We start from the raw sequence: 23,273 nt of genomic DNA on the forward strand, positions 1-23,273 counted from the left end.
TGCCAAGTTCATAAAGTAACTCTGCTGGGATGAACTGGCCCACTGACCCCCTTTTTCTGCCCTCCTGGCACCAGCAATGAAAAATCTGTTAATTTCCTGACACAACAACACAACCATTTCCAGTTCCACTGATGCAACCAGCACTTCTGGCAACATTGCCATGCAGTAATGCTGATGAGGAGGAGGAGGTGGACAGGAATCAGCTGCACCCACCAGGAAGAGACCTGAGACAGAGCCCTGGTGCTACCAACCACTTTTCCAGCCCCAGCAGAAAGTCTGTCCCAGGAATATCCCTGGGATAGGGGAGCACCAGGAGGAAAGCAGCAGAACTGTGGGTAACTTCACTTCATTCCACCCCACTGATGTGTGCACACCAATTCCAGCTCACACTGATGTGTGCACACCCATTCCAGCTCACACTGATGTGTGCACACCAATTCCAGCTCACACTGATGTGTGCACATCAATTCCAGCTCAAACCCCACCCCTGCCACCAGGGCTCCTCACAGCAGTCAGGTACACTGATGTCTAAATATTCACATGTTCAGCACCTAAGGTAAGGATAATATTTTTTTTAAACTCTCAACTTAGGCCCAGTATTGTTATTTTATTCCACAAAGGTAATAAATCACCAAATCTTGGTAAACAAACATGTCAGGCTGGACCCCCTACAAAGTATTTTTGGGCTGATGTTACAGATGTATGAGCTCCTTCATTAGACACTCATTGCTTAATTCTGTTGTTCTGTGGACTCTCTCCTAGTACTTTTATTACTGTGTCCGGTGCATTTCCAATTATTGTCTTTTTCCAACTGCAAAACCACTTTAATTCTTTCTTTTTTTCCCATGAAAGCTGATTATATCCCAAATGTTTCCATTTAAAGAAAAAGTCTTATTACTCTAAATGTACATTTCTCCATTCATTTATTTACAATCATCTTTGCTAAGCTGAAAATTCACAGTAGGCTTGACTTAAATAAAATCAATCCATTAAAGAAGAATATCAAAATAATTTGAGAGCCAAAATCTAAAGTAGATAGTTATAAAAATTATTTCTTCATGACATTTCACTTGCCCTTTGGCAAAAACGCCTCATTTTGACATAACAAAATTTAACACCTCTTTTGCTTTTTGGTTATTTGGAGCATGATGAAAATAGGTACAAGACAACCAACTGATGACAAAAGAAAAACATTCAATTTAATCACAGTATGTACATCCAAAACAGAAATTACAAAGCTGCAATTCAAAATGTATTCACAACACCACTCCACCACGGTCCATGTGCCAGATGCAAAGACTTTTTTGCAAGCTACTGGCAAAAGGGAAATTCCAGCCACTGACAGCTCACAGCAGGCAGCAGGGGAAGGGAAGAGAAGGGCAGCAGGTGAAGGGAAGGGCGGCAGGGGATGCAGATGCAGGAGACCCCCAGGAAACTGCAGCTCTGCACTCCCTGCACATTCTCTCAGCCCTCCTTACCCCTGCCCCAGCTCCCAGTGTCCCCTGTGTCAGTGTGGCTGTGACCTGTCCCTCCCGACCCTGATGCCAGGCCAGTGTGACACTGTCCCCCACCTCATCAGTTCATATTGAAATGTTTTGCACACAAGGCATTGCAAAGGCCCCTTAGCAATGTAACCATGTTTTACATATGGGCAAACATTTTGGTTTATATTGCACTCAAACTCTCACAAAGAGACTTTCCTGAAGTCTCTGAGGGAGCTTGTGGGAAAGCCAGGGAAACAGTCCCTGCTTGTAAAATCCCACTATCCCTAAGAGCATCCCTGCACTCTTTCAGATTAAAGCACAAAGAAATTAATATATCAAATTCCTCATTGTCATCCTCCTCAGTTTCTTCATTTTCTGCTGCAAATAGTCCTCTCTTTCTTTAGATACACCTTGGAACTCAATTTTCCTCACGTTAAAGAGGTGTTATCACAGGTGACAAATGCAAAGCTCCCATTCTCAAACTGTGCTGGTGATTTGGAGCAATTGTACACCAAGCACAAAGTGTACCCCTTGCAGGGAGTATGAATAATGCCATGCTGCTGCTTCAGTACAACTGCATCTCTGCATGGAAGAAAAATGGTAAAAAGAAAAAAGTATCCATATCTCCTTTTCCTTCTGCCAATGTTCCCAGAGCTTAATGGAATTCAAATACACTGAATACATAAATGATTAAATAAAAAGGCAAATTAAGTTTCTTCTTGGTTAAAGTCCTGTTTGGCATCTTCCATGTCCTCTGTGAGTGGATTAGTACTGAACATTAACAGCTCCAAGGTGATGCCTGTTAACTGCCTCATTCCCCTGACACTTGCAGCCTGCGGATGGTCTCTCTCCCTGGTGCAGGAAGTTTCCTCATTCTAACGAGCACATTGGGTATTTCCATGGCACCAGCCATGGGTTATTTCAGCTTTTTCCTCCCTGCCAGTGAGCGCAGGGGCAGCAATCCCTCGATCCATTCATTGGCAGCCAACATCATCTCCTGCCAAAAGGCCACCTCCTCCTGGGTGGAGTCCATCCAGTCCACAGAGATGCCATAGCTCAAACCTGAAAAGAATGAGGAACTTTGAGAGCCACACACAGAGCTCCCACTCCATGCAAAAACATTCAATGGGATGTAACTGCTGCAGGCAATGTCTTCACATAAAAGCTGCTGGCTCCCCCTCATCAAGCTGCACCCTGAGCACCTCCTGTTTGCTTGCAAATGCCCATTCTACACCACAGTTCAGAATGAGGTCACTGCAACAGTCACAAAATGCAAGAACCCTAAACATAACCTGCCAAGGAAAGCAATATTGGGCTCAAGCCCTTCTTGCACCTTTTTGAATGGTAAGAAAGCTCTTAGAGGTTTGGCTTTCCTCTTAAAAGATTTTCTTGTGGACGAGTATTCATCAAAATTCTCTTGTTTCATTTCTCTAGGAATCAAACATACCATAGCAGAAAAATGTGTACATCCATTCCAATTCAACCAAAACTTTAGGTGCCAATTATTTGTCAGTGAGAGAGAAGACTAAATTTTGATCACAGCTAAACTTGTCTTTATTTTATTTTATTTTATTTTATTTTATTTTATTTTATTTTATTTTATTTTATTTTATTTTATTTTATTTTATTTTATTTTATTTTATTTTATTTCTTGTTGACCTTTCCTTCTGGAGAGTCCACAACCCACCTGGTGACATGTGAGGTGGAAAACAGAGAACATGCAGGTAAATCCAACAGCCACAGTGTGTGCACGTGCCAGGCAGACCTGCCAACTACCATGAGCCTTGTCCCCCAGGGAACACTTATCCTGGATTGCAGCATTGTGAGGTGTCTCAGAGAGCACCTCAAGGACGGACAGGCACCAGGTGCTGTCCCGTGTGACATTCCAGTCCCTCCCTAAGCACTCTTCCCTGGCAGGAGCACCAATATAATGCTGCTTTGTCAGCCTGTTTTCCTGTAACAGCAGGAAAACTCTCTTGAGTTTTGCCAGACCTCAGATGTGATGTTGGCAGAAAATGTAGAAACAGAGGGTTGTTACCATGGCACCAGGGCCCTCTCCATCCACGACACAGTGCAGGTACCAGTTACTGAGACACCCCATCCCTGGTTTCTCTCCAACAGCAAAATACTCTGTAACTTCCCACTTCACCTTGTAGCTCAGTAAAAGAAAATACTGACCTGTCCCAAGGCCCAGCCTGATTCCTCCAAGGAAATGGTTGGTAAGTTTCTCATGATCCCACACAGTGAGTTCAACACAGGCATCCTTCAGATCCTCCGTGTGAAAGCCATCATACACAATGGTGTGATTGAAAACAGGGTTTGTGTCTCTCTTTATGACTCTGGTCTTTTGGTAGCTCTTCTTACTGGTGTCTGGAAGCACATAGCTTTGGGAGGAGAAAGCACACAGCATGAAGCACTGAACACTGACCAAGAGCTTTATCACAGCAAGGACTTTCCTGCTTTTCCTACAGGTGGAAAACAAGGGCAATTCTCCCCTACACTTCTCCCAGTGAAACACAAAGGCTTTCCAGCGTGGAGGCACAGCTTGGTGAGCCTGAGAGCAGAGTAGGAAGCACAGCCTTTGTGGGAAGCACAGCCCAGAGCAGGAGCAGCCCCTGGAGCAGCCCCGTGCTCAGGCACTCACCACTTCACAAAGGAATCCACTCCAGAGGGACGCAACTGCAGCAGGTCCTTGACGTCTTTGACCCAAATGTGAACTTCACCAGAGGGAGGGTTCCTGGGCCCTGCAGTTTATGAGAAGAGAAAAGCTGTCATGGCAGCCAGAGCCACAGCTCAGAACGACAGGTCTCCTCTCCTGTGGGACCCATACAGCTCCTGTGTGCTCACTGCCCCTCCCTGGGCATCTCAGCACTGCAGCCAGCTCCTGACACAACCTGCCAGTGCTGTATCAGACAGCAAAAGAGATGGAACTGCTGAGCCAAAGCAGCCTTATGCCTGCCCCACAGTAACATGGGTTCTGTGCTGCTCCTACCTCATCACAGCACCCTACAGTACCCATATGCTCATAAACTGGAGGTGGTTGAGCCCTTCCTCCCTCCCCAGTAAATCCAGATGTGGAAATCAGATGTAGGCTGCAGGCAGTGCTGTCACACACTGCCTTTGTGCTGCTCTCTAAGATCTTGCTCTGATGAGCTTGCTCTTTAAGCAGCCCCAAGCAGATGAGGCACTGCAAGCTTGTGTTTGCCCTTAATGCACAAACCACACTCACCCAGGCTTCCAGGGGGGACATACTTAATGGACAAACTCATCACTCCTCGATGATCCACACCATTAACAGCAGAAAGGCTCTGAAATGGAAAGGGTTATGGCTGACTTAATGGAGGGTTGTGGAAACACAGCAAGGCAAACAGCTTTTGACTTCAGTGGAGGAGCACAAATGGACAAACTCTGATTTTCCACAACTGGAACAGCCCCCTCTTAGGGCAGGTCATTTCTCTGTGGGTTTGTTCTCAAACTCAGCCTCTCAGAAGCAGAAACCTGAGGATTCAGAGTACAAGATTGCCCTTCCAGACATGTCCAGCTGGATATAATAAGGCATCTTGGTTCTGGAAGATAAATGTCCTCTAATTGCTTAAAAGGGACTCTTATCAGACCTGTGAATCCAGAAGCATGCAGGAAGCTGCAAAACAGGCTTTACAAACAGTGTCACCTGAATATTCACATCTCAAGGCACATCAGCTGCTTCACCTAAAACTCTGCTGCTTTTAAGACTTTAAGACTCTGCTTTTTAAAAAGTCTTCATGTGAGTGGAGAGAATGGCAAAGTCATGTCAAAGTTGCTGTGATTAGTGTCAGGTTGCATTTATGACAGTGTCCCTGCAGATCAGTCACCAAAACAGACCTGAGAAGGCCATTAATTGTTCTGAGCACTGAGCTGCACTAAGTTGCCCAGGGGTTCTTCCCTCCTGCAGTTCACATTGTTCTGCTCCACCCAAAGACCTCAAGGAGTCAGGAAGGACTACTGCCACCCTCAGGGCTTCAGGGCTGGGCTGGAAAGCAGGGCTGCAGTGAGACACTCACCCGGGGCTTCAGTGGGTACCAGTTGAGTTTCCTGTTGCTCCAGTCCCAGCTGGCCAAGTCTATCTCAATCTCTCCCAAGAAACTGTTACGTCCCAGTGGATCATTGTGCCAAACAGAGAGATTCAATTTTTGGATCAGCAACACCATTTTCTCTATTTTATACTACAGGAAGAAAGAGAAGTCAGGTTGCTCAAATTTTTCTTCTGTTTCTTTCACAAACAGAAATAAACCACACAAAAGCTCTGAGACACTCAAACCCACTCCACACATATGCACTACCAACGGACTGGCTTCAGTCTGAAGATCTCTTTTTTTGTCCTGTAGCAACACTACTACCCTGACAAAGCTTTTCTGCTGAGCACAGGGAAACCTGGCATTCCATTCATCACAGGGCAAAACCAATATTCTTTCAAGAATTATTAACACAGGCCTGGCCATTGTTAAATAATCCTATATGCTTTGATGAGTATGATCACATAATGCAGACCTTTCTTACCAGTCCTGTGCCTTGTGACTGCATGCCAGGGAAGGGGGAGGACAAACAGCCCTTGCTCTGACTGCAGGACCCTATTGCAACCAAAGATCTGTGTGGTTTTGCAGAGAAATCTTGGGTGCCACATGGATGGGTGCAGAGGAGCCTTTAACACCCCAGGCCTCTCAAAGACCAGAGGAGAGGAGTGCAGTGCTGGCAGGAGGCAGCAAAGAATCTGGCCAAGAAGGCAGGACCTTCCCAGACCTGCCTGACAGAGGTGCCTACTCCAGCAGAGCTTTTCAGAGTGTGTGTTTGTCCTTACCCGTAACACCTCATTGTACACAGGGTTCACTGTCCTCTTCTTCACTGACGTTTTCCTCTTACCCATCCTGGCTTTGTCTGGGAGCAGGTAAGTCTTAACATACCTAGAAAACAAACTCCAGTGGGACACTGTGGGACACTGCCCCACATTGCCAAGCTCTCCACTAAGCTGGCAGGAAGGCAGGAAGGAAAGAACCATCATATTTAAAGAAAATAGAAGTCCTCCAGGAGACAGAACTCAGGCACTAAAAGATCACTCACGGGTCAGATCTGCCTTTCCTCTCATCCACCACAGCCAAGCCCCTGCACTGGGACACATGCACCTGGAACTCCCGGTTCTTCTCGTCATAGTCCAGGGCAAATTCCACAGTTCCTTGGGCATCCACACTCCCAAAGTCACCACTGTAGACACTGAGCACACTGCCACTCACCTGCCAGGGGGAAGAGCAAGGTCAGTGCCACTGAAACAGGCACAGTCTGACTCGGTTCTGGGCAAACATGAGTCTGAGAAATGCATTCCCAGAGAAAAACTCTGGTGTTCCTGTTCTTGTGCAGTGTGGTGCTCTTGACACAGAGAGGGTTCACAGCTGTGGCTGCTCTCAAGCAAGCCAGGGCTGGGAAATCCCTATAAGGACGTGCTATCCTAGACCAGGACTTGGAAGCACTGAATGCTCAAGAAATACAGAAGTTTTTTCACTCCTAAATCCCAAAACTTTGGAAAAAGGACTCAGATGTTCCTGGGAGGACCACACATGTTTCTTCCCTATGCTTACAGAGCAAATAACTGATATCCTGACCCAATCTCATCTCTAAGAAAGATATTGAGAGAACTTGAACTATATTATAAGAACATGTTATTTCAGGTAGATATAGTCTACCTAAATTGTCAATCCATTTACAAAACAGGCTAATAAGAACCCTATCAGACTAGAAATGTAGGAAGAACTATTCCTATCTTGTTGCTTACCCACAATGTGCATGGAGCAGCACAAAACAGATACAACCCTGTTCTGAAGAGCCACTGTCCCACCAGAGACAGCCTGTGCTTGCCCCAAAGGCACAGCAAAATGAGGCTTCTCCAGATACAAATCTGGAGCTAGGCACCCAAGAGTTATTTGCTTTCTCAGAAAAAAACTGCAATTTGTCCAGACAACTTGGGCTTCTTTGTTCAGGTCTTTGCCTTTCACTGATAGAAAGTCACAAAGCACAAGCAAAGCTCAGCCACAGAAAGCTGAGATAATTTTCTCTTGCACCAATCACTCATGATTCCTGACAGGATTTCATAAAAGCTAATGCTGTTTACAAAGCAAATCATTAACCCTCTTGGCACCTCTCTGTGGTACCGTCATGAACATTTATCAAAAAACCTTCCCAGTAATTAACCCAATTCTTCTCTGTCTTCCCCAACTTACTTTGATTCTGAATTTTATTATAACCTCCAAAAACCTGCTGAACATCTCCAGTCAGTCCTTGGAGCTGCATTTACCATCCCATCAGGATATTCACCCGAGCAGAGAATCCTGAATGAGATTTTCAAGAACACTTGCATGATCTGGACTGATTTTCAGCTCCCAGATGCTCCAAATTAGGAGAACTCATGTGCCCTAAAGTTTTTAACATATTTATCTACATTCATGACCTATCCCTACCAGCTTTGCTTCACATATATTCTGTGAGTCTCAAATATACTCCTTGGAGAAATCTATAACAGTAACACAGCAAATTCAAGCAGTTTTACACAGCTCCCTCCCCAAATACTGTCTCTAAAGAGTCTTTTAAAAACACTCAACTAAACACATTCAGCTTCTTTAAGCTTTCCTTAGAAGCTGAAGCTCCAAAACATGCCTTTGCTGTCCAACTCTGACTTCCCTCTTATCTGCTGATAAAGGATGAGCTTGCAGAGGGTACCCACCTGCAGTCCTGAACCACAAACATGCCCCTTAACAGCTGTGTGCTTCATTTCCCCACCTAGAAACCCCTTCCCCACGTTCTGCACCAGCAGGACCCAGAGCACCCACCCCTGGCAGGGGGGCTGTGGCTTACAGGGAATTTCACCAGCAATGACTCAGTGGGGCTCTATTTTGAGGTGGCACCTGGATTTAACCTGAGACAGCAATTAATCACCCCCATTCCTTTACCAATGCACCCTGCAGAAACCAGCAGGCTGCTCTGGAGGCCCCACCAGCAGCAGCAGCCCAACTGCAGCATCCCTGCATCCAGCTGAGGAGCCTGGGCAGAGCCCCCAGGCTCGGGACCTACCGAGGAGACAGAAGCCATGTCAGAGGAGTGGCTGCCAGTGCTGGGGGACTTCTTGTGCCTGCCCAGCTGGAAGCTGAGCTCCGAGGCCGTGTCTGACTCCGTCTGCTCAGAAAACAAGAAGCATCTTTAGGCTGTGCCGAAGGAGGAGAGCTTTGCAACACTGGAGAGAAAAAGGAATTGCTCAGCAGAGTTCCATGAGCAGAGATCAGGTTAGCAGAGCTGAGGAGAGTGCAGGGAGCCTCCCCAGGGCATCCCCCCTGAGCAGCACTGAACGTCATCACTCACTGCCTCCAAGCAGAGCTGCAGGCCCCGCCTGGGCTCTGGAAAGGGCACAGCAGTGTGGCTGGACGCACAGGGCAGCATCCTCCAGCATGGAACAGCTGCTCTGCCTGCTGGGGGCTTTTCTCTTAAGGCATTTCTCATGTGGGGGTTCCAGTTGTGGGTTTCTCTGGGTCTGGATTGAAGGCACTTGAGATGGTAGCTCATGTTGGGACTCAGGTGTTTATTATTTCTTATCAGTAGAACAGTCTCACTACTGTGAGTTTGGCAGCTTTTCATTAGAAGGCACAAAATGGCCAACAATCTCTTGTTACAAGGTCTTTTAAGACTAAACTATCCAATTAAGAGCTTACACCTAGATTATTTTCCCTTTTAACCCAAGAACTGATCCCAAAGAGCCCACAATGCGGACTTTTCTGCCACACTACAAAATGCCACCCAAACTCATGAAGAAGGAGGAAGAAGAAGTATGAAGAAGAAACCCAGGACAACACCCTGTGCCCTCCATCTTGCTGCGATCCACAACATACTAAAAATCCCAAAACCTCAACTTCTCACCAAGTGATACACCTACACTGCTCTCTATAATCTATTTCACACTTTTGTGGATTCCAGTCTATCTTGAAGTCTGGGAAACTTTCTCCATGAGTGAAGGAGACAAGTCAGTGCTCCCCTTGGGGTCAGGGCACCCCAGAGCAGACAGAGAAATATTCCCAGTGTCCTGGGTTTCCACATTCTCATTTATTCATGACATAACCAAGGCATGCTCCAAAGCAAGTACTGTTGGTCTCCAGGAGAAACATCCTCATGACACCAACTGCCATCCAGGGCATGCTGTGAACACTATTTCAGCCATTTCTGGCATCAACCCACCTCAGACAACAGGAGGGGAGAGGATCTGCTCAGTTCTTTCACTCTTTCAGGTTCAAGAAATTGATGTGGTATCAAATGAGGTTTATTGTATGCTGGAGGTACAAAAAAAAAGGCATCAAGACAGCTCATCAGAATCAGGAAATTAATTATAAGTCACACTTTTATTAAAGGGCACAAGGAAGGAGAAAAAGCTTGTGGAAGGCACTGGAGCATTACCTACTTGCTCTGTGTCACCTGTCATTGAAGCTGATCCTCCCCAAGACAAAAACTGCTAATTAACATCCTGAAGTATTTTCAGTGATTTTCATTCACTGTGTGGGAGTGTGGAACTCCCTCTAGTGGCTCATCTAATTCCTCATCGGCACCAGGACGTGGATGTTGCCTCCTCTGTGCAGACTGAATTCACACTAAATCCACCCAAATCTGCCTCCTTGTCAAAGAAACCAATCAGGTTTACATTTTTTATCTCCTAGCACCCTGCCTTGCAGAAAAGAGCACTAAAATATTTATACCCACAATTTCACCATTGCATACACTTCTCAAATACTCTGCTAGACACAGAGGTGGACATTGGCAGATTATCTAAAAGAAATAAGTTTAAAAGTTTCCTATCAATAGAAAGAGGGTTACTGTACTGCTTAAATGTCTAACTAAAACTTATTTTTTGTATCTTTATCTTCTTCCAATAACTCTCTTGAAGATTACTTTCTCCGTTCAAGAAGAATTTGTTTTGCAAAGATGTATGTACACGAACATGCACGTTCATATACACACTTGTTTAGCATTTTAGGCATGATGATACATTGCTCAAAATGCCCAAGAGATTCTTGATTTACCATTCATTTGATATTTACTATTTTTATTTCTAACCTTGAATAAATAATAGCATCCACATACTATTTGCTATACTGCAAACATGAAGCTGTAACTCTGTTACAGGAGGGTTTCCAAGGATCAGCTTTGGGGCTCTATGTCCCAGGGTGATGCTATGATGTTTGTATCCCCATTAATGTGTTCTGTTTATACTGGATGTTATGTTTTCTCCCAAATTTGCCCTAAACCAGGACACTCTAGCTAAGGAGAAGCTGCAATCTTGTTTGTCTTGGTGGAGACCACATCCCTGGACAGCAATGGGGGCCTGGAGCTTTGAGCCAACGTGCCCTGTGACACATCAGGCACCCCATGATGGGCAGTGCTTGGCACAAGGTGCCAGCCAAGTTGGGCACAGCCACAGGGCTGTGCAGTGAGACCTGCCAGCAAGCTGCCTCCCTCCCATGACAGCCTGTGACTTAAACTGGCTCAATCAAAGCCTCTCAGTGGCTTCACTTTTACCTTTCCTTGGGCATTGCCTTCCCATGTTCTCATTTCAGTCCTGGCAGCCTTGGCCTCACCCCTTCCCTTTGAGGCCAGCTCTTATCTGTCTTTTTGGGGATTGTCATTGGCTTTCTTGGGCACAGAGGCTGCTGCTGCCTCCCCTCAGGTGCTTTCCATGGCTGCAGCTTGCTTGGGCTTCTTCAGGCAGGCTGCTGCTTCCTTGGTGTCCTTCTCCTCAGCTTCTCTGAGTTTCTGAGGGAGAGACTGTCACCATAAAACATGTCCTAGCTGGGGACATCAGTCCAGCCACAGGCTCTGCTCTGGGTGATGGAGAGGCCTCATGAGCAGGAGTGACAGGTGACACCAGCTTTGGCACCTCAGATCAGTCCCCAGGCTGCCAGCAGATCCCACAGCCTCGTGCAGGAACAGGAGAGATGAGCACGAGCTTTTTGCCAACCCTTTGAAGCCCTTGTGGTTTTGCTGAAGTAACAAACCATCAATCTAGCTGTAATTTCCTGGCTCGGAATTTAATTTTAGGCAGTATAAACTCTCTAATTTGATGATGAAACAATATGTCATTTTCCTAACCTGATACATGCACAGAAGCATGGTGATGAAAAACTGGCATAATATATCACCTTCAAATGTAAACCAAAAAGAAGAAAGAAAGAAAGATGTTACTCACTCTCTGTGGTTGTGTAAATGTTCACCATACTCTTTGCAAGATTAATGCTGTTTGCTCGGGCCAGTGCCTGAGCAGCAGGAGAATGATCCCCATCTTCCTCTGGAATACACAAAAAGCCAAATCAACATGGTAAATAAATAAACAAACACAAATGGGCAGTGCATCAATAGGCCTGTATGTGTGTGTGCCTCCCCTGGTCCCTCTGCCTAGAGCACACTGCAGTCACACTGCTCAGGGCTGCTTCCCAATCATCCAGGGGCTCTGATGTCTCCCCTGGGAAAACCTCTTCACACTGTGTCAGGAAATGCAAATACTGGATTAACCCAGTCCCCAAGACAGACCAACTCTTGTGAAGAGCTTCCAGAGAAACAGAACCATCTGCTAATATCATCCTGAAATGAATGAGTTAATAAAGGAAAAAGCCCTGAGAAATACTAGAATGATCAAGTCTATAAATGGTTGGACTTAATGCTCTTAGATGTCTTTCACAAACAAAAATATTCCACAAAGAAAATATTTGCAACGACCTGAAGTGCAGCTCAGGATTTTCATATGAATGTTATATGAGGTAGGAAATAAGCCAAGAAATGACACAATTAAAAAATAAAAATCACACGAGTCTATGGAAAATCCTCTCAAACAGGTCTTACCCAGGTACATGAGGACTGAAAATTTGGAAAAAGAAGGGAAGATGCTCTCTCTCTGTAGATCTTTGCTTGGAAGAGAGCAGAGCTGTGGGTCATCAGAGCCCAAATGTAAAGTGAGTTGCAAATAACAATAATGTTTTCTCATAGTAATGGTCACTACAAGAGCCCATCAACCCCAGAGGAAGAGGCTGCTAAAATGGTGATGCTATTGATACCATCATGGTTGAGAACATGGTATCAGAACCCAGAAAGAACAGACTCCTTGTTCAGTCCACTTTGCTTTAAGTTTAATATCAGAGTTCACTTGTGCATTCCAAAAAACCACAAAATGTAATTTAGGCACTGACAGCCAGTGACTGTATCAAGCTACTCTAAGAGCCAGTGTATTTATTAAACACTTTGCTTCACATTTTATTTCTTCTATTTGTCTTAGACTTATCTCTACTACCACAAAGAATTCTTCCAGTCCCACATTTGAAGAAAATACAATCTTGCCAATGAGTGACATAAAGTGAGTTCCTTGGTGTGTTGTAGGCAGTGGAGGGCTGTCCCAAGGTGAGCTGCTGGCAGGTAAGGCCCAGGGGCTGGGAGTGGGGAGGAAAGCAAGGGAACATGGCACTGTCCCCTTCTGCACTCACACTAGGCTACACAAGATTTGTTTCCAGAGCTGTTTGTGGAACACATTCCACACAAGATAACTCTGCACAAATTGCAGGTTAATATAGGAAAAATGGGCAGATGAAGAAAATGTGCAAAATGCAGAAGGGTTAGGGAAGAAAACCAGCTTAGGGATGGGTCTGTATTTGGATTTCACAGGGTGCAGTCACAGCCCTCAGTACCTGAGTAAACAGCTGAGTCTGTTCCCTGAACAGCTTCTCTCTCTCCAGATGGTTCACCAGGTGTTGGCTGGTCTGAAGACTCACACATCTTTTCCTCAGGTAGCTCTCCATTTATTTCCATGCTGTCTTGAGTGCCCAAATCAGATCTTTTCTCTTTCTCATCCTCACTTTCCCCATCTGTGGGCACAGGCTCTATCAGTATCTGCACCCTGCTGGCCGGGGCCCTCCATGTGGGCTTGCGCTCTCCTGCCACCACCAGCTCCTCCTCCACGGGTGTCCCTGCTGGCCCCAGTGAGCTGCCAGACATGTCCTTGGTGGGTGACTCGAGCTGGATGGAAGGTGCTCTCACAGGCAGCCTGGATTTCTTGGAGCAGTGCTGCACCACCTTCTCTTCCTCTGGCATCAGCAGCTTCCCATTGCTTTCACCCAGCAAGTCATTTCTTGTAACCAGGCCCCCTTTGCTCTTGGCACAGGTGGAGCTGGGAGTGACAGAAACAGAGCCCTTCCTTGCAGGAGTGGCACAGCTTGGCTCTTCCTCGCTGGAAGACAGAGTTATTGTCCTTTTGTGGGGGGTCTTTGTTTTGCTGAAGGCACCAGGCTTCCCTTCAGCACCCTGGCCTGGCGCAGCCTGCAGGGAGAGCGAGCGGCCCAGCCTGAGCTGCCAAGGGGCTGCCTCACCCAGCCCTGGCCCTGGGCTGCCCCCTGCCCCTAAAGACTCTGCTCCCTTCTCCCAAAAGTTCTTCAGGCTCCTGAAGTGCTCGCGGTCCAGGCCGATCTCCTCGTCCCTGCTGCTCATGGCTGAGATGGTGTAGTTCACCCCCTGCCTGCCAGCCCGGCCGCTCTCCCCGTCTGTGGGCAGTGCTCTGGGGCCTGGCACTGACTCCTCCTTGGCAGGGCTGTTCTCTGCTGGCCCCGTGTCATTCACAGCCTGCTCACACCTGGGGAAGGTTCTGCTTGCTTTCTTCTTGACTGGGATTTTGCTGGGAGGATAAGTTTCCTCAGGAGGAGCTTTTGGCCCCTCTGTGGCTCCATCAGCAGCTTCTCCTCCAGCTGCAGTGCTGGGCTGAGGCTCAGCATCCTCTGAAAGCCGGGTGGACACTGGAGAATCTCCATGACCTACAACAACAACAAATGCTCAGAGCCGGTCCCATTCCATCACATCCAATTTCCCCAGAAGGCCTGGGCTGCAATCTCTCAATGAGAAGACAGGGGGAATTTTCAGAAATCATCAATATATTCCCAGTTCTTTTCTCTATTCAGACTCTAGAAAGTTCCCTTCCATCTGAGGAAAGCCCTGAAAACCCCAGTCCTTCTCCCTGCAACAGGGCACAGAAAAAATTCACTGAGCTCTAAACTGTTCCTGTGAGTTGTGGATTTGTTTGCAGGTTCCTTTTCAATTTGACAGCTTCCCTGCTGGCTATTTGCTATGTTCCAGAACTACACTGTACAGTCAATGCTGGAAAGGGAGGGATAAGTCCCCTTCTGGATTAAAGAGAGCCAAGCACTCAGTTCAATGTGTACTGAGCCTGGAGAAATTTCATCAGATTGCTTTCTGCCTTTGTCCCTGCTGCCCTGCCTGCAATTCGTAAAGTGTTGGCAGCCCATTCTTATATGCCAAGGTGCTCTTTGTTATTTATTTGTACACACACTGAAAAGCATTTTGTCTCTTGGTGTTTGATGTGAGTAACGAAAGCACCAATAGCTCACTGAACAAAAAACTTACCTTTTCCAGACAAATGAAAGCTGTTTGTTGCAATCACAACTGGACTTGTTCCTGTGTCACTCTCTGAGGAAGAGACATCATGTATGCTGGAACTCTGAACAGAAAACAAATCTTATCAGTGTATAAATACTGGCAAGGCTGGAAAAAATGTGTTTTATTTGAGCAGAGACACCAGGGCAGGCAGCTTGTGGAGCCCCTGTCAGCAGGTACAGATTGTGTGAAGCTCCAAGGAGTAACAAAACAAAGTGCAGAGGCTGTGCCTGTTCTACCTTGTATGATGCAGACAAATGGACAGGAAGTCTTGGCTTCGGTTTCGGCAAAATTTTCTGCTCTGTGGTTTCAAGAGTAGGTGTACTGGATCTGTGGGAGAGGAGAAATGCCTGAACAAGGAGGGCTGTGGTAATGATGTGCTTGTTTGGGTGCTCAGGCAGTCTTCAACACCACCTCAGTTCTGCTCAGATGCAGAACTTGCTCTATAAAAACAATGTGTGTCAACTGCTAGGTTTATTCAGACTTTTCCCCTCTGGGGAGTGCCAGAAGAGCCCAAGGGCCATGCAGAAGGGAGAGACATTTCTATGCTATGGCCCAGGAAGGAACAGGCCACACCTTGTTTGAGACTGAATGAGAAAAACAAAGCTAGCTTTTCAGAGTTTAACCAACCCCCTGCAAAAAACCCACTGGGTGTTGTGCCAGCAAAGCAGGAGTACCTAGGGCCTGTTGACTCTGGATCCTTCATTAAACAATACCCACTAATCAGCTGCAAGAGGCTTCCAAGTGTTGTAAAGGCCCATATTTAATATTTAACTGGAGCAACTGCCACCTGTGGAGAATGATTCCTCATTCTGCTGACAAAAAAAAAGGCAAATAAGATGGGAACAACAATACATGAATATGTGAATATTTTAAATGCTTCTCCATAGTCCATGGATATTGAGGGAGGTCACTGACTTGCTCACTGGAGTGCTTTTAATAAATGTTTCTGCTCAGTCAGCACAACGTGAAATCCTACCAAGCCTTGATGGAGAGTGCTGAGCTCTGGACACAAAGGTTGGCACCAGCAGGAAATGAGCAGTTTCCTCAAACCGTTCATTTTGTTAGTGTTGCTCCATAGCAAAAATTAAACAAATAAAACCATAATTACTTTGAAAAACTAACTAGCACATCCTGGCATTAGAGACAGCTTCCATTTTACTGACCCCTGATCAAATCATGCAGGAAAAGACCTTTGTGGGATAAACACATTAGCACTTGATTATTAGGGGTGGATTGATATTCTGACAATTCCTAGAAGAAGGACTTAAAAAGTACCCTATAGAACTTATTACTTATAGAGTCTTGGAAACTCACTTAGAGACCTGGGTTTAATGGGTAGCATTCAATTCTCATTAGAAGTAAGAGCAGCAGCCTGAGCACTGCACATGCAGCAGAGTTACCTTTCCTCTCCTGCACCAGCAATGTCCTCAGTAAAGGCAAGAACTGTGGCAGCTTTGCTTTCCAGACTCGTCTGGATGTGCTTCTTGTCCTCACCTATAATAGAACAGAGACACCTGAGAAATGACATTCCATTAAACTTGCCATATTTGGTGTGTTTTGTTTGGGGTAAGAAAATGCTTTGCCCAATGAAAAAGAGTCCCAGCAGCACAATCCCTGGGGGTTTAAGAGGAGAGGGTTTTCAGGAGTTTTCAGGAGTTTTCAGGGGTTTTCAAGGGATCTGCCTGTTCTCCCCAAGAATGGGGAGGTCCCAGGGCAACAAAGGCACTTCCAGACCCCGCAGGTCCAAGAGGACAAAGCTGCCCAATGCCCAACTCGTGCCAGGAGCTGTCACATCACTGGAAACCTCCACAGGATGCTGCCACTGACTGTCAATAAAGTTAATCTGTTCCAGGATTTAAATTCAGCCATTTCCTGTTTTGACTCAAGTCATCCGATCTTGGCAAACAAAGGAGGAGGCCAATGCAGTTAATGAGGAGATCCCTGTTATTTTTACTGGCACAAGGCCCAGCTATATCTTGTGAGCTCCCAAAGACCCCAAATTAAAAACAATTGAGGATGGTAACTTTTACAGCAGACTGCAGGGTATAATGCTGCATTAGATATTTTGCTAGCAAATGGGTTTTCTTGCTACTGCAAAACCAAAAGGATTAAACTCTCAAACAGAGAATAAAAAGTAACCTTATTCTGGTCAACAAGATCTGCACATATTTATTCATGCAGCTAGGTCTATTTTAAAGAGAAAATTTACCTATTACAAGAACTGCCAAACCATTTTAGGATACATTTCACTAAACAATTCAATAGAGAAAGAAGTTCAGATGATTCAGAAGTAATATTAAACAGTATAGCCTTGCTTGTTATCTTGTTGGAAAACCTCCTGAGGCCCAAGGGCAGGCCAGTCCTATGGTGAGAAGCTCAAGACTCAACACTGCCTGGTGGTGCCATCCAGCAGGGTCAGCCTGCAGGTCACAGCAATATCCAAAGATTCACTGCCCCTTGTCTGTGCACTCCTATGGAGAAAATGCTGCATTTCCAATCCTCCTGCCCTCCCAGCACCCGGCCCTGAGTCAGGAACAGGGCAGGCCGTGCTCAGAGCTGTGGCATTAGGCCTGCATGTCTGGCACACAGAGGGGCAGCTGGGGGCTCTGTGGTTTCCACAGCAGTGGGAAATCAGGGAGCTGCTCCTGCTGAAAAACAAGAGTGTGGGTGTGTAGGAACGAGCCAGTTTCAGAGAGCATGTTTCTGAGAGAGGGACTGTCCTGCCCATGCCAACACTGATGTGCACAAAGCATCACTGAATGTTGTTTTAGGAGAGAGAACCCCAGGCATGGCTGGTGGCACGTGCTGGCCATGGCACGTGTGGGCACAGCAGGGCACACTGAGGACATTTATTGATACAGTGAGCCACATCCTCTTCTGCCTCAGGCCTGGGGAGGGAGGTGCCAGCAGGGAGCTGTGCTGGAAGTAAAGGACCCAAACACAGAGCTCCCACACTTTCCCTGTGCCTGTCATGGCTGAAAAGACCTTGACAACCAAAGACTGCATTCATTTCTCATCCCACTTGCAAAGGCTCTGTGTTGTACTCGCTCTTCTCTGACACTTCCCCCTCAGACAGAGCTCCTCATTCCTGGTTGGCAGAAGCAACACTTCCACCCATTCAAATCCCTGCCCTAAAAATGGCTCAGCCCCTGCCACAGCTACACCTGGCTCCTGTCACCACAAACAGATTAGTGCATTACAGTCCATCAAGACAAGAAATATGCCTTTGCTAACTTTGGGATGAGACAATATAAGAAGCAAATTCCAACAGAAATCAGGAGTGGCCTGACCAGTTTAACTTGCCCATACATGCATTTTTATACATGTGTATAAAACTGGCAGGCACTCCTGCTCTAACACTTTTACTCATTTCCTACCACTCTAAAACAAAGACTCTAAGTGCCTAGGACATGGATAACTAACTGTGCATCAGGGCTCATTTGCCACAGCAGGTGGATAAAATGGTCTCTCTTGTAGGTAATTTTTAGCCTTCAAGAATTTCACATAAGCACAAGGAGAAGTTATCATCAAATTCTTCCATCTGTGCTGCTCTGCAGGCTGTCATGTAAATACAGGGTATCTATCTGTTTTATAGATCTGTATTACTGCCCATGACTAGTGTTTTCTACTACAATCAATACCAACCATGAAAACCCTCAGGGATCCCCATAACCCTCCCTTCTGAAGGTTAAAACCCTCCTCCAGAAAAGACCACTGGGAATTTTCCTTTGCAAGCACAAATTTCCACCCCTCCTCAGCCCATTTACCTTGCAATGGGAATGCCAGAAATTATCTCAGTGGGGCTTTTCCATGAAAGAATTTTTTCATTTCACTCCCTAACACAGAGTTAAGTCTAAAGACTCAAATCAGGACTTAGAAACATAGATTTGACTAAATGAACATGCACCCCTTCATCACCTTGAAAGCCAACAGAGGTGAATGACTGATCTTTCCAGGGGAAGGAAGAAAGGTGTCAATATGGCAAGCAAAGGCCCTTATCTCAGCTGAGGTGAATATATTAGCTGCAGAACCCTGATGCACAACCAGTGATGTAAAATGGCAGTAAGAGGAAAAAGTAAGAGGAAGGAATAAAGTCACATGGTATACCTAAGCTTTACCAAAAGAAGTCTGAGAATACAAATAGAGGAAAAAGGGAAGAAAAATAAGTTGAAAAAGGAATAATGTGGTTCTCGGCCACACTGTAATTTTTTCTTTGGGCCCTGATTTTGATAACAAGGGATGTTTTTCTGTACTGAAAACATAGATGAGAACCCCCTTATCACAACACAGGGACTGTTTCTGAACACACTGCCAGTACAGGGAGACTCCCACCCTGGACCAACTTTTTTCTGGTCCATCAGTTTGTTTTGTGAAGATGTGCATTAACATACTCACTTTCTAGCTTGCCCTTTTTCCTTCTAATGGATGCTCGAAGGAGATCCGGCCCTGCCAAGTCTTCCTGGAACCGTTTTGCCTTCACTTCTGAAAACCATTCACCTGTCACAAACTTCTTCTTCTTTTCATCTGTGATGGAGCCTTGAATCCTCCTGAAAGGCAGGGCAAGCATTACACACCAAAGAGATCTTCCAGGTTTCCACTTCCCCTGAGCCACCTTTGCAATATATCCATGGGTTCACCTGCCTGACATTACAAAGGATCCAGAGATTACTCTGTGCAATCTCTCGAGCCAAACCAGCATTAGAACAGCAGGAAGTAAACACCTGATTGACTCTTTATCTGAAATGGTAACAGCACCTTGTAAACACAGGTTTTCACCTCTTCCAAATTTCACAAATCCAAATCATTCACCTGGCAAGGAGATTTGTCCACTTGCTTGGCTGCCCTGAGGGTTAAGGAAGGGGTGGGGCTGTTTGTCTGTCTTGCACTTCTCCATTTTATTTGTTTATTAATCTATTTATGGCAAAACCTTTTGGATCAAGTTTGCTGCAGATGACAGAAACAAATAATGATATTTAGGGAAGTCACCAGTCCCTGCAGCATCCTCCTGCTCCCCCTGCCATGCCTATTTTGGCACTTGTACAGCCAGCTCTCCCTCCTAAGCATGGCTTCTCCTACTGTTCCTCTCTTGGGCACACCCAGGGCTAGTTTTTGGCACCTAAACCTGTCAGTGCTCTGTACTCTAATCCTCCTCAGCATGGCTTGCTGAATTAGCTGCCTTTCAGCTGGCACAGCTCAGCACAGGTCAGGGTTCCTGTGAAACCTGGGGGGCCAGAGGAAGCTCCTCCTCAGCCCAGCCCTCAGCAGGAAAAGGGGGCAAACCCCCAGGCAACCCTGGAGCCTGGAAGGGTCACATGGGCTGCCTAAAGGCCAGGAGGAAGCAGGGATAACTGGGCTCAAGCCTCTGCAGGCCATGCTGGGGACTCAACAGAAGCTCCCATCTAGTCCAGGGCTGCACTGCCTCCATGAGGGTCTCAAGGTGCTGGGCCAGAGAAATAGTTATTTTAATCTTGCTGACAGCAGATCAAGGAAATGCCATTGACTTCATTTTGCCCAGCAGGCAGGTTGTGTTGAAACCAAACATGTCCTACTGCAGGTAGCCAAACTGACAGCAAGGGGCTCTGGGGCTCTAAATCACTTCACTTCCAAATCAAAGCCTCCTGTGAAAAAGTTTCCAAAGAGAAGTAAAACAAAACAAAATAATCCAAACACTCATTTTACCAAACCTCCATTTCGGAGGGAAAATGTACTTAATTTCAGAAACAAACAAATAAAACCCAAAATAAATAAAAACAAGCCTTTTTGTACTTGTTTCAACTCAGAAGAGAGGTAAGAAGAGCATGCAGACACATATGCCCCAAGTCCAGGCTTTGGCTTCCAGTTGTTTCCCCAGCTTCCACCTCCAAGCAGAGGCCAGGGCACACATGCTCCCAGGAGCAGCAAAGCTTCCTGCTCCCCCTTCAAGCCTTGAGCCCTTGAGCATCCTTTCTAGATGGGGATTACTCTTTTTTTGGCTCAACAGCAATGGAAGAACTGCATCCTTAGCTGGGGTAAACTGGCACAGTGCCACCCACACCCACTGAGTTACTAATTTCTTGCCATGGAGAATTCAGTGGCAGCTCCCTGAGCCTGGTGCACGCTGTCAGCCCAGATGGTCTAATGGCTGGCATTTAAAAAGCAACAGCAGCAAGAAGCAATCCTGATCAACCAGAGCTGAGCTCCAGGATGGCCAGTGGCAGAGGAGCTGAACTGAGCCAGAACCCCTGGCTCTGGAACAGCTCCCTGCAAACCTCTGGCAGATCATGTAGCCTCTAACCACCCCGCTCTGTGTGACAGATGGTGCACACACACCCACCTCAAAAAACAATGGGGCAACAGAGAAGGGGATGTAAAATCTCATTTTGTAAAATCTCATTTTAAAACACATTATGGCCTTTCTGTGCTACCAGGTGAATAAAACAAGGTAGCAGCTGCTCCCCTGCTCAGACCTCTGCCACCAAGAAATCAGCATCTTCTGTCACTGAAAAGGAAAGGGGTGACTGCCCTTGGCATCTCTGAGGGCTGAGGATGAACTCAAAAGGAGAATCCCCTCCTGCAAGGAGAGGACAGCACCAACAGGAGGATGGCTGAGAAAGACTAGGTACAATGAAAAGATCTATCAGGATCTGAGCAAAAGGGACAGCACTTCTGCAACATGCACCTCTCCTTGTTCACACACACACACACACACACACATGCTCCTCTCTCGAAGAAGTGAAAAAGTCTCCCCCAAGGGAAGCTCACACCCTGCCATCACACTCACCTGATGCGATCCCCATCCTTCTTCTTCAGCTCTGCATCTCTCTGCAGAACCTTCATCAGCTTCTCATACTCCTCCTCAGTCAGGAAGCTCAAGTCCAACATCTTCCCTGCTGTCTTCTTCAGTTCCTCAGATGGCTCAAGGGGACTCAGAGCAGGCACTAATCCAGCCCAGGGCCATGGGCAGCCGCTCACAGCGCCCTGGTGCCGAGCAAGATGCGGTGCAGAGAGAGGAGTCACCACGGCATGGCTTGGGTGGAACTCACCCTAGCACCTGGACTTGCACTTCCAGGCTCTGCTGCATGCCTTCCCCTGCCAGGAGAATCCTCTCAGCAAAGTCAGGCTCCTTTGCTTTTCCTCAGGCTCAGTTGCAGCGATCCCGGTGCCAGTGTCAGTCACGGAGGGGAGCGGGGGAAGGAGCAGCTCCTGCCTCAACAGGCACCAGAGCTCCTGTCACCCACAGCAGCACCTCTGGCATGTGCTCTCCTCAGCAGGCAAGTCTGCTCTGTGGAGTTCAAGCATCCCTGCAGAGAAACAGCACCGAGATGCCTTTCAGATAAGCGTGACATATGGCAAGCGAATGTGTACATTGGGGGTTTGTATTTGTTCTCCAGCAAGTTCCAAAACAAGCTGCCCTACTTTCCTCCCTGTCCTAGAGCTCCTCACGTGGTATTAACCCAACCAAGACAATGTTTTATTTCAGCCCTTTCCTACTAATAGATAAACAGTCAACTCAGCATGCTACAAACAAAATATGGATATGAATTACCAAATTGCTTGCTTGCTTTTTACCTCCTTTCTTCTTATCCTCACTTCTTTATGCCTTAAAAGAAACCAAGGAAAAGCAGCCAACCTTTGTAAAGCAATCAGAAGATGACAGAACAGCAGCCTGCAAGTATTTCTGCTGCATGTTATGCTATCAAATACTGCTCATTTCCTAATATGTGTGCCCTTTGCTTTATGCTGCACTGATATTTGCTATTCAAACATTACTGGTGCAGATCACTTTGTGTTTCAAAAGACAGTGAAAATGGCCAGAGGCTGCAGGGTGTGGAGGAGAGGTAAAACAAGCACTGCCTTGCTACTTTATTCCTTTTCCTCTCTCCTGCCCAGCTTGAGGGCAGTAAGGCCCACCTTTGAGGAAGGAAAAGTTCTGCTCCTGTCCATGTAGGCAGTTTCCACCTCACTCAATTTTTCTACTGTCTGCAAACCTTTCAAGTGTTTGTGGCTTTCATGATACTTTGCTATTTCTTCCAAAGCCACAGCCTTGGGAGTCAGATCATTAAAAATCAATAAATCCCATCTTTCATGGCAAACATGATCTGAAGGTCATCAGGCCCATTTCCTAACCTCGAAGCTTGTATCACCCTTAGTTTCTAACCTGTGCCTTTGAGGATACCAACCTCAGCCCTTTCAAGCCACCTATTTCAGTGCTTTGCTGTCAGCAAGAACTTCTCCCTATTGCTACCTGATTGACACCTGATGGGTGTCAGCCCACCCTAGCTGACACAGGAATTATCCCTTTGCAGCCATCCTCACTGGGCTGGA

At 46.4% G+C, this 23,273-nt stretch overlaps 1 protein-coding gene across 1 annotated transcript; it reads right to left on the bottom strand.

Moving 5' to 3' along the window:
- Positions 1-906: 906 nt before the first annotated feature.
- On the bottom strand, positions 907-22,032 carry LOC132080186 (synaptotagmin-like protein 2). Its single transcript, XM_059483212.1, has 16 exons — positions 21,730-22,032; positions 19,365-19,516; positions 16,370-16,463; positions 15,206-15,296; positions 14,937-15,030; positions 13,214-14,329; positions 11,728-11,826; positions 9,729-9,820; positions 8,577-8,678; positions 6,579-6,748; positions 6,319-6,421; positions 5,525-5,686; positions 4,714-4,792; positions 4,129-4,228; positions 3,663-3,868; positions 907-2,546 (listed from the first exon to the last, which is right to left on the bottom strand). Exons 1-16 carry the CDS (start codon positions 21,828-21,830, stop codon positions 2,401-2,403), a joined length of 2,907 nt encoding a protein of 968 aa, XP_059339195.1. The 5' UTR covers positions 21,831-22,032; the 3' UTR covers positions 907-2,400.
- Positions 22,033-23,273: the final 1,241 nt, after the last annotated feature.

Source organism: Ammospiza nelsoni, chromosome 15 (assembly GCF_027579445.1).
Source record: "Ammospiza nelsoni isolate bAmmNel1 chromosome 15, bAmmNel1.pri, whole genome shotgun sequence".
NCBI classification, from domain to species: Eukaryota; Metazoa; Chordata; class Aves; order Passeriformes; family Passerellidae; genus Ammospiza; species Ammospiza nelsoni.

Coding starts and splice junctions, on each gene's coding strand:
- LOC132080186 (XM_059483212.1), bottom strand. CDS start 21,830: ATGTTGGACTTGAGCTTCCTGACTGAGGAGGAGTATGAGAAGCTGATG. Junction 14,330..14,936: donor CTTTCATTTGTCTGGAAAAG/GTAAGTTTTTTG, acceptor TTGTTGTTGTAG/GTCATGGAGATTCTCCAGTG. Junction 3,869..4,128: donor GTGGATTCCTTTGTGAAGTG/GTGAGTGCCTGA, acceptor CTCCTCCCAAAG/CTATGTGCTTCCAGACACCA.